Source organism: Micropterus salmoides, unplaced genomic scaffold (assembly GCF_014851395.1).
Source record: "Micropterus salmoides isolate LMB-PRFRI ecotype aquatic unplaced genomic scaffold, ASM1485139v1 Ms_hic_scaffold_12, whole genome shotgun sequence".
NCBI classification, from domain to species: domain Eukaryota; kingdom Metazoa; phylum Chordata; class Actinopteri; order Centrarchiformes; family Centrarchidae; genus Micropterus; species Micropterus salmoides.
This window is the reverse complement of record NW_024040263.1, coordinates 4,470,695-4,489,037: the sequence shown is the minus strand read 5'-3', so window position 1 is coordinate 4,489,037 and position 18,343 is coordinate 4,470,695. Positions and strand designations below refer to the sequence as shown.

Genomic DNA, 18,343 nt, shown 5'->3' with positions numbered 1-18,343 from the left:
ACACACACACACACACACACATACATATCTGCTTGTGGGGCGGCAGCGTAATAAATTTTGAATGCTAGTTGACTGTCCAGTATTGTATACGCTATATTAAAAGTTTGGAGGGTGGTGTCTTTTTTAGTGTTTCCAAAAATAAAAGCACAAGTGCAAAAAAGTAAGGAATGGAATAAACTGTTTGTTTGCTTTAACATAAACTGTAAACATATTGACCACAGTGATAACCCATTACTTCCGCGACCCTTCCATGGCAGTTACAGGTTACATTATAAAGCTTTATCCACAACAGCACATCCACTGTGTAGGATTCCTCCACTGAGTGGAGGATGCTATCAGAGTTTTGTCAAACATTAGCACCTCTGTCCTGCTCGTTACTGGATTTGGGAAAATTTACACTCTAGTAACTCCTGTACTAAAGCATAAATCTAATCTCTGTCTGCTGTTCGACAGGATTATATTAGAATGAAACAATCTGAGCTTACATTTTCCTTATCATATTCATAACACTAGGCTAACTGGCTCCACACTTTAGTACAATGCTGTTTCTTTATCTCCATGTCTTCTTCGTGGATCATCAGCTGGATGCAGACTTTTTGCCTGGGACCTGTTTTAGCTTTAGTCTCAGTCTTTTTAGGGTGGTATCATGCAAGACCCTTTTACAAGATCCTTGTTGTAATAAGACTCCGTTTTTAAGTAACTTGTGGAACTAACATTAGTTTAATTAGCTAGCTAGCAGTTGCCATTTCAGCTGATAAATTTGAAGTGGTAAAGCTGCCAGAGTGATCATTGTAAGCTGCATATGTGCTGTGCAAGCAAAGAAAGCTTGACAGGCATTTCTAAGGGGAGGCTGGGGTTACCTAACAGTCAATTAGGCCATCTCAAACATCCTTGGAGAAAACAGGAATAAAAATTCCACATTACTGTTTTTTGCTTTCCTTACAGAGCCCTAACATCCAAATGTTGTTTAGCATGACATGCTGTCCTTGAATCAGTTAAAGCAGTCTGTAAAAAATCTAGTAATGTTTATGCTTCCATGGGGAGAAGATTGGACAGAGAGAGGGGGATGCTGTGAATTCTCAAAGTAAACAACAGAGAATTCGAACACAGGAGGAAAAGTTTCATTTATTTAGCACATGATGTACCGAAAAGGTTTGTGGAGCAAAAAAAAACACAACATAAACCACAAAAAACCCACCAGGGAGAGCAGAGTAATCATAATCACTGCAGAAACGAGGAGGATCTCAGTCACCTAATCACACAGGCACAGCAGGAACTGCTCTCTTTTTCTCTTAATACCTTTTTTCTGACTCTGCCTTCACGCTTTCAAGTTTGTGTCTGCCGTTTGTCCATGGTGTCTCTCTACAACCATTTTTACCTTTTCATGTGTCATCGCTTCTTGTTGTCACCACCTCCTTACCCCCCCCCCCCCCCCTTCCATCCATCAACAGCCAGTGCTTTCAAAAACCATAAGGCATGTATTATTTTGTTTATTCATCCCAATGCATCACATCCACTGATCCCCTGGAAGAGGGTATCATTCCTGTTCCAGCTTCCTCCATCCCTCCCTCATTATTCCACCATCCTCTTCTCCCTGTTGAGACTGTCATTATGGCAGCAGGTGATAGTGGTCAGACTCGATGGCTACTCCAACTTCCCTGACAGTCAGAGTAGCAGCACTATGATAAGGCTTTACTTGTGTGTAGTGTGTGTGTTCCCCACATGTATCTTCGTGGCTGTTTGTGAGCTCTCCGTCGCGAGCTATCACAGGGCTATTTGAGATGCTGAAGAGTGCTCTCACTGTGTGTCTGCATCAGCCTGTTTCAACCTGCCTCGGGGAGAGAGTCTATCTGCCATGATGGCGGTGCTGCTGTAGTTGTTTTGATGCCGTTTTTGAGCTCATTCTATCACTGAATGTTCTCATTACATCGCCGGATGGAGGAATTAGCTCACATCTCCACATGCTCGCACTCATACTTACTTGTTATCTATCCTTAATTGTTGTTTTCCACAGAGATGTCTTTGGAACCAAAACATTGAAGTCCCCAGGCTGATGCACACATGGACACACACACATTACACACATTTTGAAACATTGTCCTTAACATCCTCCCAGTGCTGTTGGTACCCCACCCTCTTTGAGCTTGGTGCCTTTGATGTTTTATTCCTACGATACCCATAACCCCATAGGGCCTTTTCCTGTCTCTTATTGGGCCCGGCTCATTATTATACAAGAAGACACTTGAGCAGTTCTCCTGTTGCCTTCTGAATTTCTAACTGGTCCTCTGTAGGCTCGAAGTCACTCTGTAAATAAAGTCTAAAGATGGACCTTTATGTAGATGTGTATGCAGTGGCAGAAGAAGGGTGGAATGACTAACAAATTATTAAATTGCTCCTGTTAACTCTTGTTAATAAGGTTAGGTTAAATCAATAAAATATTTGGACAAATTACTGTTTTTGCCGTATGTCCTTTTTAAATTTTAAACAAATTCCCACAATGTGCAGGCAAGGGTACATTTAAACTATTAGCATGCTATAAGGCATGGTAGTTCAGACTCATTCACCTAGTCCCTAACAATGGTTGCATGTACATGGGGCTGATTGTAAGTGGCTCTAGAGTGAAGTGTTTTTAAAATGATGATGTAAAATTGTTATTCTGTGCTTATTAATGCATTCACCTTGCACAGAGGAGAAATGCAGATAAGATATTGTGGTAGTATGGCAGTAAAAACAATAATTTGACAGTGGAGACAATTAGTAAAGGTGTAAGATGATCATTATTCAAGACCTTGTCTGCTCTTCAAGGGCCACTGAAAGAGTGGGAGAATGAGAGGGGGTGAAGGTGGTTTGGGAGGGTGGAATTTATGACCAGTTGCGGTGCTGTAGAGCTGTGTGTGTTTTGTTTGTGTCTTGCATAGAACATGTGCCTTTTTGTGTGTTTTTGTGGTGGAGAAATAGGAGATCCTGTAAACAATGCAGTCAAAACATGAAGAGAATGCTTTACAAATGTCTTTTGTGTTTGTAAGGTCTTACAATGCTCTTTGGTGAGAAACCAAAAATTAGTTTACAATGAAAATTCCACTTGGTTCTTTAAAGCTATATTCCCTGTTGTGTTATTGACTGAATTACAAATGCAATGCATGTGGTACCTCGATAGCTCACCATTAATGCTCCATTAAGGAGTCCTCACTGCAGCGGCGCTGGTTCGATTCCAACCCCCAACATCCCCTCTCCCTCCCACCTTTCCTGTCTTTCTCTGCAGCTGTCACTATCCAATAAAGGCAAAAAAAATTTGCTTTGTGCCCAGCTGTACATGTGTCAATGTGTATGTTTGTGTTTATAGGCTGAAGCCCTTTACATCATACAAGTTTCGTATGCTGGCCACCAACGATGTAGGAGACAGTGTCCTCAGCAAAGAGACGGAGGCGGTTACAACTCTGCAGGATGGTGAGAGACTGGGAACACACAATGGAGCAGGGGAGGAAAGAAGGAAGAAGGAAATATGTGGATTTGAAAACATAATAAAGGAGGACTGTAAAATGGTTGGCCAGAGGTTTTTTTGTGTCTGTATGTCTTTTTCTTCCTCACTCTCTTTCTCTGTGTTTTCTGTCCAGTGCCTGATGAGCCTCCAGTGATCCTGGCAGTGAAACCAACAACCACTACCTCAGTCCTGGTGCAGTGGAAGGTATTTTCAGCCTTCTAACACAACAGTGACCCCTGAGATACCTGCACAATAACATTCTGAGTGCAGGCTAATCGCCTAGAATGATACCCCTGCTTACTTACTGTTTGCGGTGTTTGTAAGTGTGTGTTTGTGTCTTTGGATGCACTTATCATTATTTATTGAAGCAGGGAAAGTCAGAGGGCAACACAAACAGATTGGAGGGATGGCAAGAGTGAGGGGCGGACAGACGGAGAGACAGACAGTGCTGGCTGGGGGGGAGAAATTATCAAAATCTTAGTGATGATATAACTGCAGGGGAGACATTAGAGGGTGAGAGAAGTAAACATCAGCAATGCACAGCAACAGAGGAAAAAGTAGAAAGGGAAAAAACAGTGACATGTGAATAGACAATAAATACAGCCTGGCTGCTACACTGCTTGTCACTCTTCCTCTTCAGTTTGGAAGTGTCTTCTCTCACTCCTTCTAGCCTTATGTCAGAGCAGAAGTAGGCAATGAAAAACAAAGTAACCAGCAATTTTCATCGTCCTTTACAAGAGTGCCAAACCCACCGAAGCATCACTTTGTCTGTGCGGGTTACAGCCAGACCAATCCACCAGCCCTTTAAAGTGGACTCTGCTGATAAAATACTGCTCTGCCAGCGTCCTGTCAGTCACCTCAGTACACCAAGAAGACTAAAATGAGCATAGTCCAGAATTCTCAGAAGTTTCTTTTTGAGAAATGGATACTTCTTTACATGTGCCTGTGTGTGCTTGTTTGTATGTTTTCAGCGCCCCAGTGATGACAGTATTAACGGGATGTTGACTGGGTACCGGCTGTATTATAGAGAGCTCCCAGTAAACACCTCCAGTTTCGCTGAAGCAGAAGTCCAGGCAACCAAAAACAACACCACAAGTGCCCTCATTACAAGTGAGTAGTACTGATGTTAATTGTTCGCTAAGCCACACCCCCCTTAGTTACTGTTGCTGTGCCGGTTTGACTTCACACAGCACATACACAGTTTAAAAAGTGTAAATTTTTGAAACTAGTGGTTCTTGATTGCAGACACAAAAGGTACACAAAAGCAGGGCTCTGACTCTGTCGCTAATGTTAGCGAGTTGGTTAAGAACACATTCTCTGACTTTTAATGTGTCAAGCTGACTAATTTTATCCATTTGATCCATGTAGAAGCACACCAAAAAAACATCATTAGCGCCCGAGCACAAACCGTGTACATTCTTGTATCGCAGTGTAGAGCTATAGATAGTCCTAGTATTCTAAGAATGATAAGGATTAATTTTTATTTACTTTTAAATAATCAAATTATTTACTTCTATCATAACCCTGTTTGCATAACCCTCAGCTTACATACTTATTTTCATTTATTGTTTTACTTTTAAAATTAAAAGAGAAAGGGCTTTTTGGATGAGGACTAACTAATATAGTTATCAAACATGAATCATGCTTTTTGTAATAAAAACTGTAAATTGTTACTACACAAACTAATGTAGTTAGTTAATGATGTGTTTTTTGGCCTTGGAAATAACGCTTTGTTACTGCAAGCGGTAGTGGGTTAGCCAGACATGCCAACAATTGCTGCTTAAATTAGCGCAAATAAACTTTTAACATTGTTCAGACTCAGATATAGAATCGTATTTATTTCCAAGTTCCTTTTTAAATATTTTTTTTTTATTATTATTATTTTATTTTTTTTACACATACAAGGAATATATAAATACATATTCCTTGCACTTTTGCTCTTGTGGTTTGAGAAGGTAAAACAAACAAACACAAACAAACACACGACACCACACGACACCACCCGCCACACTCTTTAAAAGGTAATTGTCCTACAGTCCCAGGCACACCGCTTAAACATGTGGCGATATTGAAAACTTTACAGGTCTGTCCTACCTAGTTGTGGTTACAAAGCTATGATTGGACAATCACTGTTTGGGGAAAGGGTTTAGTGAATGGTCAGTTGCTTTAGGATTTTAGAAAGCTGCATGTCCTTATCATGTACATTGTGAAAACAAGGCAGATGGTTGACTCCATTCTTGTTGTCAGATGATTGCACAAGTTAAAAATTTCATTATATCATAAATTCCACCTCTTTACCAAGACTAGCTGTTGGTTTTGTTTTCATAGTAAAAATATCAATGGCCATGAAAGTGTCAGTATTATGTTAAAGATCACAAAATAAGCATCAATAGAGAGGATCAGGTGAAAAAAGTTTGCCTTGTAACAATAAATATGACTATCACGCTGGCTGAGTGTTACGGCAGGGAAACAGGAGTGTGGACCCAAAATGCAGACACTGACGAGGAGGTTGCAGTTCAAATGAAGATTTATTCAGTCCAAACAAAACAGGAGTGCTAACAGAACAGGCTTACTTCTTAATTCACGGTGAGTCCAAACAAAAGGTAAATCCAAGGGGCAGAAACAATCCAAAACACAGGGAATATTCCAGGGAACAGGGAAACAGCGCACGAGGCAGAACACTCAACAATAGACGATGACACCACAAGGACTAAACAGAACTGAGAACAATATATACACACACATTAACACAGGTGAGACACATAGGCAATCAGCAGACAGGAAGCTAAGCTAGACAAAAACACGTGAAACTGATCGCTAGAAAAAAAAACAGGAAGTAAAGCTAGCGACAATACACAAGGACATGTGAAACCAAATACAACAGAGAACAAGGAGGCAATGATCAACTAACCAAACCTAAACAAAAACACAGAGGCAATCAAAATAACAGAAAAATACCACACAAAACCCCAAGAGCATGACAATGACAATGTTTCTATAAAGTGTATAACCTGACAATCATACTTTAGTGTTTATTAAAATATCTTTTTAATGGTGTATGATGCTGTGCAAAGGCCAGCACTTTCAACGTATTCCATTTTGCAGTGCTTTTTGCAAAGGTCTGAGAAGAAAAAGATTTTTTCAGACGTGTCCACATCAGGGCAGGGACCGGGGTTGAACTGTGTCACCATGTTGAGAGACAGAACAAATGGCCCTCACCAGACCATTGTTTTCTTATGAGAACTATAATTTTGCAATATTAAAATATTGCTATTCACTTTTCAGCCTGAAGTGCTTTTTATATGTAGCAGATTGATCTGCTCGACTAGATTGGACAGTTCTCTTTCCATCCACTGTCCCCTGAGTCTGACGACGGTGTTGAAACATCTTTCAAACGTGTTCCTCTTAAACACAGTCATTTTATTGAATGGCATTATAATTGCACAGTTTATTGTTGAACTTGAAACATGTATTGATTTACTCTTCATCTATCTTTCTCTCACTCTACCCAAGCCAAGAGCACCTTCAAGACAGTCAGCAGCGCTTCACTAACAGAGTTTGAGTTGACACGTAAGTAATTTTAGGTGGAACTGGGAAGAAAAGGTCTTGGGAAATGTTTATGTTTATTTTAGCAAACCTGATAAGCAACCAGCTTCTACAATAAGAAGAACACATAACAACAAATGTACATGCATGTTGTGTAAATGTAAATGTAAGTATTTGTTTTTATTTGTAGAACTAAAGAAGTTCAAACGCTACCAGATTGTTATGACAAGCTACAATATCATCGGAGAGAGCCCACCCTCCACACCAGTTGAGGTGTCTGTTGGGGAGGCAGGTAGGTGGAAACAGTATCAAGCTGTTAGATTTCAATGAGTGATCTACACGTCTTCTTTTGTGAAGGTTTACACTTTTTCCATAGCTTTCAAGCGCACGCTTTCACATACAAGTTCAGTAGCTGTCATGATTTTATCCAAAGCACATCATGTGCTTTTGAAGACTGTGGGATATGGTTGAAACCTCTGTAAGAAAATAGTAAAGGGACCTTGAGTTAGCCTTGAGGTTTTTTTTCTCTGTCTCTGCTTTCTGTCACTCTTGTCCAGTGCTCTTGTCGCTCTCTCCTTGTCTTTCTTTGTCCTGTTCACGCTTCCTGTCTTGCGCTTACTGCCCGTTGAGTGACATTGTCTTTGAAAGGCCCACTTATATTCTGTGTTTGTGGGTGTGTGCATGTGTGTTTTGGGGGGGGGGGGTCCACTAGACAGATAGGAGTGCAAATATATCTCTCTTATACTCACATGCAGAAACACACACACACACACACACTACTAGTACTAGTAGGTGAGGAGGTAAGAGTGCAGGTGAGCAGATCTGCATGTTAGGATCGTAACACCCACACGCCAATTTTGCAATTTCTCTCACACTCCCTCCATTGGACCAACATTGCATCCATATTCAAAGGGTATGTGTGTAGTGTGTGTGCGTGTAGGCCATACACATGCAGACGAGTGAGAGGTGAGGATAAGCAGGGGGAGCGGGACGGGGATGCAGAAACCGTTGGAGGGGGATGATGAAATGGGGTGATATGGCCTTTTCTCTAGCCTCAAGTGCACACTGCTGAGTGTTCATGCATATGTGTGGCACAGTGGAGTAACAAGGTATTGCCTTAGGCTCACTCTAATTGGAAGGGAAGAACATATCTTCCCTATTTCCCACTAACACTCAGCTGTGCGCACACACACACACACACACACACACACACACACTAACTGTCTAACGAAACACCTCTCCTTCTGCAGCGCCATCAGTGGCCCCTCAGTCTATCAGAGTGTCAGCTGTGTCTCCCTCCATCCTGGAAGTGACCTGGGACACCCCACCCCTCGAGACCCAGAATGGACTCATCCAAGGATACAAGGTGACACGCAGGAAAACAAACACGTATACACACAAAGAATATCTTGTGGCAGACTCATGCAAAGACAAAACAAAGACCCAAACACTCTCACAGAAGAGTACTTATAGCATGTGTGTTCATGTGACAGAAGAGCACACAGCACTACTTCTCTCTGTATTTAAGTCAGGTAATCTATATAGCCCAATATCACAAATCATAGTTTGCCTCATGGGGCTTTGAATAATCCATTTTAAATATCTCTCCTCTTGTCTTGGAGGGGTTTTGCTCTGATGCACCTTCAAGTGTCCTATAGAGAAGAGAGGAAGACAGAGAATTAAGTTATAGGAAGAATCTGAATATCCTTTAATGGTTTCAATATCACTCGTCTGCCTGTCTCTCCCCCTCAACTCCCCTGTCCCACCCCTTCGCTCTTAGTACTTCAAACACAAGGTTATCTGTCCTGCTTTAGACACATTGATTTCTGCCAGAGTAGAGGGGGATTGGAGAAGAAAGAAGGGAATGTAATATTTGCCGAGTGAAGGAATGAGATGAGCAAGTGATCCCTGTAGAATCCTGATTAGAGGAGAGGATCGAGGGAATTCGTTTAAACTACGAGAGACGAATGGACACCGGGAGGGAAGTGTGAGGCAGAGGGGGTTAACGAGATTTAAGACAAGAAAAAATTGAGCAAAGAAAGAATGTTTAATGAATTCATAGGCTCTGACTTATGTTAACACTCCTACTCTGCTCCATGAGCAGCATAGACAGCAGGTAGGACTAAAGGTAAACTTCATTACAAGTGTATTTTTTGACAGTTGAAGTTTACTGTAATGCTCTAGAGGGCTTGTTAAACACACTCAACGTGATGGGTAAGTGGTAACAGGTAATACCAAAACATGCTCGTCCTGTCAAGTGGACTTTATCACACGCACCAGATGAAAAGATTTTGTACAAATCATCAATCATCTACAGATTTTTCTTTTTACTCATGAGACAATTTTCAACTTAAAGACAATAGCAACAACATCCATCATGCAATTCCCACCAAAATATGTCAGTCATTTCTAATAGAAGTGCTACAGACACAAACAAAAACCTGAAAATAATAAGATGTTTCCTCCTTTGCAAAACAAACATCCTGTTTTTCATCAAGACTTAAGATCCTAAATCGACTCTTTAACAAAGGAGATGGTTGGAAAATCCAATTAAGGTTCTTGATCTTCTTGGTCTTGATCATATCAAGACCATGTTCATTCATGGCAGCTTCAAACTGTTTTTTTGACTAACCCTGATTTTTCACACTCATATCAAATACAAAAATAGATCCTCGGAACACCAGAAGAGTGGATTACAAAATGGCCTGGACTTTCTACTAAACCATGATAATAAAGATTTATAAGGGATGTTGCCTAAATGAAAACACCCCTTTTATGCACAAGGCAATACATTTTTATTTTAAAGTGAGTATATGGATGGGTTATTCTCTAACTCATTATTCTAAGAGCATGTGGAAGGACAGAGATGGTATAATGCTGCCCTCAAGTGCTACTCATAAGCTGCTACTTCGAAGTCTGGAAGTTGTAAATATAGCTTAAGGCGCTTTGTAGTGCTTTTTGTTAGGAATAATAAAAATGGATCCCAAACGTAGCTCTTGGCTGTTTTACTTTTTAAACCAAACTGCACAGAGACAATTTATGTTGCAGGAAAAAAACAGTTTAGAATATATGTAGCAGCTTTTATATATATATTCACTTGAATTACCAAATAAAAACATTAACATAAATCACTTTTGCCATCAATTGCTGGCAATTGAATACTAAAAATGTTTTTAAACACCCCTGATAAATGTCAGGTATCATTAAAGATCTATTTACCATGTTATTGTTTCACACTGCTGAACCTACATTTATTATGATAATTCATAAGACAGCAGACAGTCATAGCTGGTGCCAAATCAATTACATCGTATCAGTATCTGGCAGGTTCTCACTTTCGATCGACCGACACACAGAAAACTGCCTGTCCCGTCCGTCTGTGCTTACAAAAGCCACCATTTTGTGATCTGATTACAGTCTGAATGAACTCCTCTGATACATGTTTGTTTTTCTGTGAATTTGCAGTTAAAGCTAAAATGTTTAAGCTTAAAATTAAGTAACCATCATAACAATGATAACAGCGGCTGTGGCTATTTTCTCACCCAGAAAGCTTTTTCTGATTTATTTCTAATGCATGAGGCTCAACCACCTCTGTAACCTTGCTGTTAGTGTGTATCTGATATGGTTGTATGTGTAAGGGGAGTCAAGGCAGTTCCCTATCAAACCAAGCCTTTTTTGCTGGGCTTTACGATGTTGTTTAAGACATTAATAGATAAAAATATTTCCTCTACATTCAGCTAGGATTAAACAACATGCAGTGATTTGTAAAAGTGCAGATTTAAAGCAAATTACACTGGATATGCACCTGTCCAGTAGCATTAAGAGCAGAAGGCAAGCTGTTTTAGTGCATTAAACAGATTATGTTACTGGATATGCATTTATATAGGCTGTTTACTGGCAGCAAGATGTCATATTCATTATATACAGCCTGTTTCATTAAAAGTGTGTGACCTACACTACAATATAAAAGTCACACATTCAGAATTTCTAAAATATGTTGTTTTTTCAAAGCCAGTAATTTCTCAAATCAGCACAGTTACAGTGATAAATTGGTCTGTCTAAGGTGCCAAAATACCACAGAAACAATATTTCTTAATGATAACTAACACAGAGGATAAACTTTAAACCTACTTCATCATAACGTGAATATGTTTTATTGAACAAAGCTATTTTTGGCATCGTTAAATTGTGACATTCACAAGCTACATGGTCTTAACATTGATCTAATCATACTGGGTTCAATTGTCAGGTGACCTTTGTTACAGGGACGGACCGTAGTAGCCCATGTGTCTTCATTACTAGCCAATGTCATGACGGTTAATGGCCACGTCCATGATTCTTGGTTCCACATGAGCATGGACAGTCAGGCAGGAAGTGGCATGCGGCTCACATAGGTATCTTAAAATGCAACACACATGGACTACATTCTACATTTGTGATTGATTGATTACCTGAATTGGTTCAAATGAGCAAATCTCATGTTGTGCGATTGCAAGAGTTGGTCGTGTGAGGTTTAAAAATATGGTGCATTGAAAATATAGACCTATATACAATAAATTTACATCTAATTACTTTGAACGACTCTGGCAGATATAAGGCATCCATGTTGGTTTGGTTTTCAGGCACTTCTCTATTACTAGGCGTCATACTGTAAATCAGAACTCTCTGAAAAATCCCAAATTTCCAGTAAAAGTAATAAATTGGATGTTTTGGAAATCAAAAACACGGCATTATGCTTTTAAATGTAATTTTAACGTCACCGAACATGTACCGGGTAGTCTGTAAAGAAGGAAAATGTGTCTATTGTCCTTAGCTATGTTAAGATTTTTTTGCTTGAAGTAGAGACAAAGTAATATGTGTATGTTCAGACCAGACCAATGGTATCTGTAATAAGAAATTACACCTACTCTACCCTTCTGTTAAACTGTCCAAACCAAAACAAATCTCTCCATAATCAACTTCTGCTCCTTGTAAAACACAACATGAGCACTTGTTTATTATATGGATCGATTAGGAGGAATGGACTGAAAGTAAATGATATATATAGTTGGTAGAAATGAAGAGCGAGAGGAGAAAAACAGATGCAGTGGAAGGTGTTAGGAGAAAAACTGATGCAGTGTTATTTATGGTGTTGTCCTGTGTTGCAGATCCACTACTGGGAGAGGGACAAGCAGAACCAGAGTGAGAAGGTCAAGGTGATTTTTGTGCCAGACACCTGTGTGCACCTCACCAACCTGACCAGCTACACACCTTACCTGGTCACTCTCACTGCGTTCAACACGGCTGGAGACGGCCCACCCAGTGAACCCCGGGGGACCCGCACTCTGCAGTCTGGTAGGCACTGGTTACAGTTTGATTCCCTAAAACAAAATTAACAAGCTTCAAATGAAAGTGTTTTCCCTTTATTCCTCTTATTTAATTTTTCACCCTCCATGTGTCATGTAGCTCCCAGCCAGCCCAGCTACCTGTCCTTCTCCGAGGTGACAGGAGGAAGTGTCAATGTGTCCTGGGGAGCTCCACTCACTCCTAATGGACAGCTGGAGGGCTACAGGGTCATCTACCAGCCCACTGGTCCTGTACAAGGTACGCACGCATGCTTTATACACACACACACACACACACACACACAAATACATGTTGAGGAGTACGCTGACATTTCTTTTGAATTGTCTGTGTGAGAACAGGAGTGAGTAAAGTGGTGACAGTGGATGTGAGAGGCAGCTGGCAGAAATGGCTGAAGGTTCGAGACCTGATCAAAGGAGTGACATACACGTTCAACGTTCAGGCACTCACAGTCAGCTATGGACCACCCATACAAGCAAACATCACTGCTCAGCCTGTGCAAGGTAATCATGGTCACAATCCATGTGTGTGTGTGTGTGTGTGTGTGTGTGTGTGTGTGTCTTATGTTAATCATGTTGTGTTGGAACAAATATCTGTTTATTTAGTCCCATTATGGGAACTCAGATAGAGCTGCAACTAACCATTATTTTAATTAATTAATTGATTATTCTGCAGATTCCTTTCTCTATTAACTCATTAATTGTTAAGTCTATAAAATGTCTAACCAACAGCGCAACACCCAAAGATATTCAATGATAGAGAACAACAGCTCAAACTCACATTGAGAAGCTTTAACTGCCAAATATTTGGCATTTTTGGCTTGAAAAATAACTGATAACCAGGGACGGACTAGGATAATAATACAGGTTGGGAATATAATGTCAGTCCAGGCCAATCTCCACATTCATGCCATACACAACTGACCATGTAAGCCTATACTGTAAGCTTTTGTTGAAATATTATTTTTCTGTTAACTGTGTAAGCCAGTAACACATCTTATATTCATATATATAATATATATATATTTTTGTGCACTTGTGAAGTGTTTGTTTTGCATCTGGCATTTCCTCAGAGGTCAGACTGGACTTAATCATTATGAAGTTCTGGTAGCTCTGAGTAACTGGAGATACTTCAACCTGTCAGAAAAGAGAATGCCAGCCTTTATTTTCCAGATTATTTCCAGAAATACACATCTCCTCCTTTCCTACATAGCATGATTAAGTTTTTTAAAACATAGACTGAACTGTAATTAATAATGTAACTGTAATAAAGCTAATTGTGATGTAATGTGCTGAGGGCGGCGCTACTAGTGTGATTGTTCTTTTTTAAATACCAACCACGTCCCTTGTTCGTACAGATATCTGTAATTTTACTGCATTTAGCGCCTCTTTCCTCCTTTCAATGCACTCCCTCCTCCTTTTGTACTGTCCGTGTTTTTCTCCACACTGCTCGGCCACATGCACCCCATGCACTGACTGAACATTGTGCTGATGTGTATGGGCATGCCAATCACGTGTGATGACAGACAATCAGGTTAAAAGCAGGCGGGGGGGCTGACGGTCTTCAGTTCTGAGGGACTGTGTTGTTTTCTCTTTGATTTATCCATTTCATTTAGCATTTTAACACTAGCCTGACACTCCAGGCCAATAAGCTTGCCAGACTTGCTCCCGATGGCCAGCTAATGACAAATCAATTTATCGACTAATCATTTCGCCTCTGGACTATACTCCCATTTAGGGACATAAAACGTCAAGACTTGGTTTTTGGTTAGGCTTAGAATTAGGTTTAGGTTAGGCTTGTTCAGGTTGTTTTTCAATTGAAAAAACACTGACATACACAATGAAAAACATGTGCTATTATATCCTCAGATGTAATCCATGTCAATTTAAGCATTACTCAAATGATCTTAGTTCATTGTTTATAGACACAGACAAGAGTCTTAGTTATGTCACATACCTGCATGAAAATGTGCTGACAGAACTATATTGTACGTACATATATATACACTGTAATTTACTGTTTAGTTTTTTATTTGATCGTGTAAAGTTATTTTATATGTTTGTATTGTTACAGTTACATCAATAAACTAACAAACTAACAAGTGATTAAAGTAAAGGTTAAGTGACTAAAACAAGTGTGTGTCCCTCTGATACTCCAGGCTCCCCAGGGTCACCTGCAGACATCTCCATCACAAAGACATCCTCAGCGCTCACTATCCACTGGTCAGAAGGAGATATTGGTGCAGCACCTGTCACCGGATACGTTATTGAGGCTCGTCCCTCAGGTAAGCTCAAACACAAACGCCACACACCGGTCAGCCACTAACTTACCTGGCATACACCTTTTCATCACGTGCACCAATTCTTTTCATTTGTCAAGAGGGAAGTTAAGTAGTACCTAGCGCTAAACCACTGAGATTCATTCGTTGAGACCTGCTGTGCAAATCAAGTCAGCAGCAATTTTCTAATAAAGATTACCAGAGGTGTGCTGCAGGAAGGAAACGTCCGTGGCAAGCTGTTTGAACACACTGCTGGAGAGATTGTAGACTGGTATTATTCTACTACTGATAATAATGATAATACCCCTTTTATTAATACTAATAACAGTAATCATCGTCTTCACCACATTATCATTATCATTTAACATTTAATTTGACGATTTATAATTTTCTGTAATCACGTCTGACGTTGGAAAGGGAATTATTCTCAAATGAAGCGTCCTTTCTCTCGTCTTTGTCGGCCCATCCATCAAACTGTGACACAACCTCCGTCTTTCCTTCTGCAGATGAAGGAGTGTGGGATTCCTTCATCAGACTCCTCCCGCCCAGCAGCAGGTCCGTTTCAGTGCCGCTGGAGCGCCTGAGGTCGGGGATCAGCTACGAGTTCAGAGTCATCGCTGTTAATCGCTATGGTTACGGACAACCAAGTACACCCACTGCTGCTCTCGCTGGTAAACGCACACACACACACACACACACAAGTGGAGGTCAGGCTAATGAACAAGTCCAGGGTGATCCAACTTGTTTAATTGGGGTTTGACTAAATTTCGAATCAGTAGGAAACAGTGTGATCGTTTTGTGTCTGCTGCCATCTAGAGGCGGAGTCACGCAACTTCCACTGTGGTTATTGCACAAGCAGAAAGCACAACTTTGGCACAACTCCAAATTCGGATATTTATCAATGAATTAAGTGAGTAATTAAAAGTCTTCAATCCAGAAATTTATTCAACTTCCTCTCTCTTACCTACTCAACTGATCTGAGGGAAGAAACACTTCCAATCATCTCAAGTGTTTGTGTCTAAGAATCAGCAGGATGAGTTTCAGTTAAAGAGTCCGTCCTCTAAAAGTATCATATACAGGCTCTGAATATTGTTCTCTGGTCCTGTGGTACAAACCATTGCTTCAGGTTAAACTAAAGCAAAAGAGAAGCCGATATGTCCCTCATTATTCGTCCTTCTCTCTCCCCCCCTGTCCGCTCCTCTCCCCATCTGCAGCGCTGTCAGAGCGTCCGTTCTATGAGGAGTGGTGGTTCCTATTGGTCATGGCTCTGGTGGGACTCATCCTCATTCTGGTCCTGGTCTTCACGCTGCTGCTGCATGGACACAACACCAAGTACAAGGCCTGCGGCACAGGTCTGTGGCTCTGATGGCTTTAATGTAATGCTTCTTTAGGGTGCCCCAGTGGTGGCATTCATTCAGATGTGTGGCAACATGGCGCTCATAAAACAAAGGTAATTGTTTGTTGGCATGTGCTACATTTTTGGGGATGTTTTTTGGCAAAGGATGAATTTTTTTGTCTCCTCAGTCACTTTGAGTCACCATCAACAGGGTACTGGTTTATAACACTCCACTCCACTATTTGTGATTCTGAAAAGTTGGCTTACACGCTGCATCACTTTACTTGTACTGTTTGTAGAACAAAATTGCCTCTGAAAGTGCTGTTCCTACAGGACCACTGCCACCTGTAAGGGCCGTATGAGAGAGGAAAACAAGGTCATTCTTGTTCCTTCAGCACCCTGAAGCATTTTGGCAAATATGATCTCCCTGAAGCCCCGATGTAAATTCTGTAGGTTTTTTAATATGGCTTTTGGTGTTGAAAATAAGCTTTTTAATTAACACTAGGTTTTAGTATTAACATAGGTCATGCAAGTTAATTAAAAAATCCCAAGTGAGATGTAGTTTATCTAGAACGAGAGTGACTTGAGTTTAATTTCCAAAACTTATATCGTCTTATTCTCATTTATAGTATTTTAACTAATACTAAATCACTTCCCAGTTTTTCCTACTACTACCTCCACAGGGTCAGCCAGAGAGCTCAGCAGCCTGGAGCTGGAGGGATCAGTCTTACTCAGGGATGCTTACTAACATGGATTGAAGAACAAACTGCCTCCTCATTATGACAAAAAAAATATTAGTTTGTCTGATGCATTGCCCCAAGTTACTCTTCTAAAGCTTCGGTTCTTCATGTTGAGGCTTTTCTTCCTGTTTTCATCTGAGTTTCTTCTCCTCTCAGGCTTCCTGTGATATTCTCAGTTGTGGGCGCAGCAGCGCTGGTACAGTCGCTGTGTGCATGCCAGCATCTGTAATACAAAGTTAGCCCTGACAAGCGCAGGTTACATCAGGACAGCTGTTCATTTGAGTTTCCACGGAAACCTTGGCACAACCTCTGGGCAGTGGAGTGATCAAAAAGAGGGAGGCAGGTGCTGTAGGCAGGAGGAGCACATAGACACAAGAGAAGAATGTACGGCAGTCAGTGAGCAACAGCAAATAAAAATTTTGACTTTGTTTCCTTTATTGCTCCATTTTTTATGGTTATTGGCAGATACATTATGGAGGTATCCTGTGTCGTTATTACCTGAGTGCCATTATGTATCCTAGATTCATTTGCTTCTTATTCTCAGGCCTGATAGGTAGCTGAATACACAATGAATAAAACTGGAGATTGCTCATAAACTCATTTCTCAAACAAATTCTCAGCTCCTGCCCCATACGAACGACTGAACTGCTTTGAATTCTAGTATTTATCTGAACCATCTGATTCCTTTTATTTTCCTCCAGGTAAGCACATGTCCACAGTGGAGGAGTCAGTGACTCTGGACAACGGAGGTTTCACTGCTCTGGAGCTCAACAGCAGAACGCTCAACACCAAGAACTCCTTCCTGAAGAAAAACGGGACCAGGTGTGCACTCATTCATTCACACACACACACACACACACACACACACACACACACACACACACACATACCTTCCTTGATTTGTTATTTGATTTTCTTTAGATGTTACATGCATTATTAATGTGTGCATCCAGGTCTCCTCCCAGGCCCAGTCCAGGTGGTCTTCACTACTCTGACGAGGACATCTGTAACAACTATAACGGAGCTGTGCTCACTGAGAGCACCACACTCACAGAGAAACCCACTGAGGTCTCTGAGTCAGAGGTATATATCTCTCTCTCTCCCTTTTTTTTTTGGCCTAATCCAGTGTCCAGGTTTGGAGTCCGACCAGACACGTTAGTCGCATGTCATTCCTTATCTCTCCCCTCATTTGTATAATTTCTCAACTGCTGTCTGTTGAATTAAAGCAAAGATGCCAAAAACACACATACACATCACACGAGTTGGCACCAACAATCAACAAATAATCACAGAAAGATCACACTTGTTTCGTGGATTTAACTTGGTGTAATGAGTGATTATTTCAGACTTGCTCATTCATCGTAATTCCTATATGCAACAGAGGATTTCAACTGAGGATGTTGCAGTCGTTGGTCAGCGACCACAAATGTGTTAAATTCTAAATAAAATATTTTTCACAAAAAAAAAAAGAAAGTCGAACCAGCCTACCGTTTTTACACAGCTGTGAAAGCCGATTAAGCAATCTTGTCATACTCTTGGAGTATGAATTATTGGGAATATGTTTGATAGAAAGCTCTTTGAAAGTAGAAATTGAATTCTTTGTGCCGTACTGGTGTTGT

At 40.6% G+C, this 18,343-nt stretch overlaps 1 protein-coding gene across 2 annotated transcripts in view; it reads left to right on the top strand.

Moving 5' to 3' along the window:
- The window catches only part of LOC119898741 (protein sidekick-1-like), a 240,671-nt gene that overhangs the window by 219,516 nt on the left and 2,812 nt on the right, over nt 1–18,343 (top strand). For both annotated transcript variants that reach the window (XM_038712948.1, XM_038712947.1), the window contains 14 exons: nt 3,344–3,447; nt 3,615–3,685; nt 4,453–4,591; nt 6,995–7,051; nt 7,218–7,319; nt 8,278–8,393; nt 12,175–12,361; nt 12,473–12,610; nt 12,712–12,873; nt 14,529–14,654; nt 15,155–15,319; nt 15,863–16,000; nt 17,426–17,546; nt 17,678–17,807. In XM_038712948.1, coding sequence (XP_038568876.1) covers nt 3,344–3,447; nt 3,615–3,685; nt 4,453–4,591; nt 6,995–7,051; nt 7,218–7,319; nt 8,278–8,393; nt 12,175–12,361; nt 12,473–12,610; nt 12,712–12,873; nt 14,529–14,654; nt 15,155–15,319; nt 15,863–16,000; nt 17,426–17,546; nt 17,678–17,807 — 1,756 coding nt within the window. The remainder of the gene's footprint in view (nt 1–3,343; nt 3,448–3,614; nt 3,686–4,452; nt 4,592–6,994; nt 7,052–7,217; nt 7,320–8,277; nt 8,394–12,174; nt 12,362–12,472; nt 12,611–12,711; nt 12,874–14,528; nt 14,655–15,154; nt 15,320–15,862; nt 16,001–17,425; nt 17,547–17,677; nt 17,808–18,343) is intronic.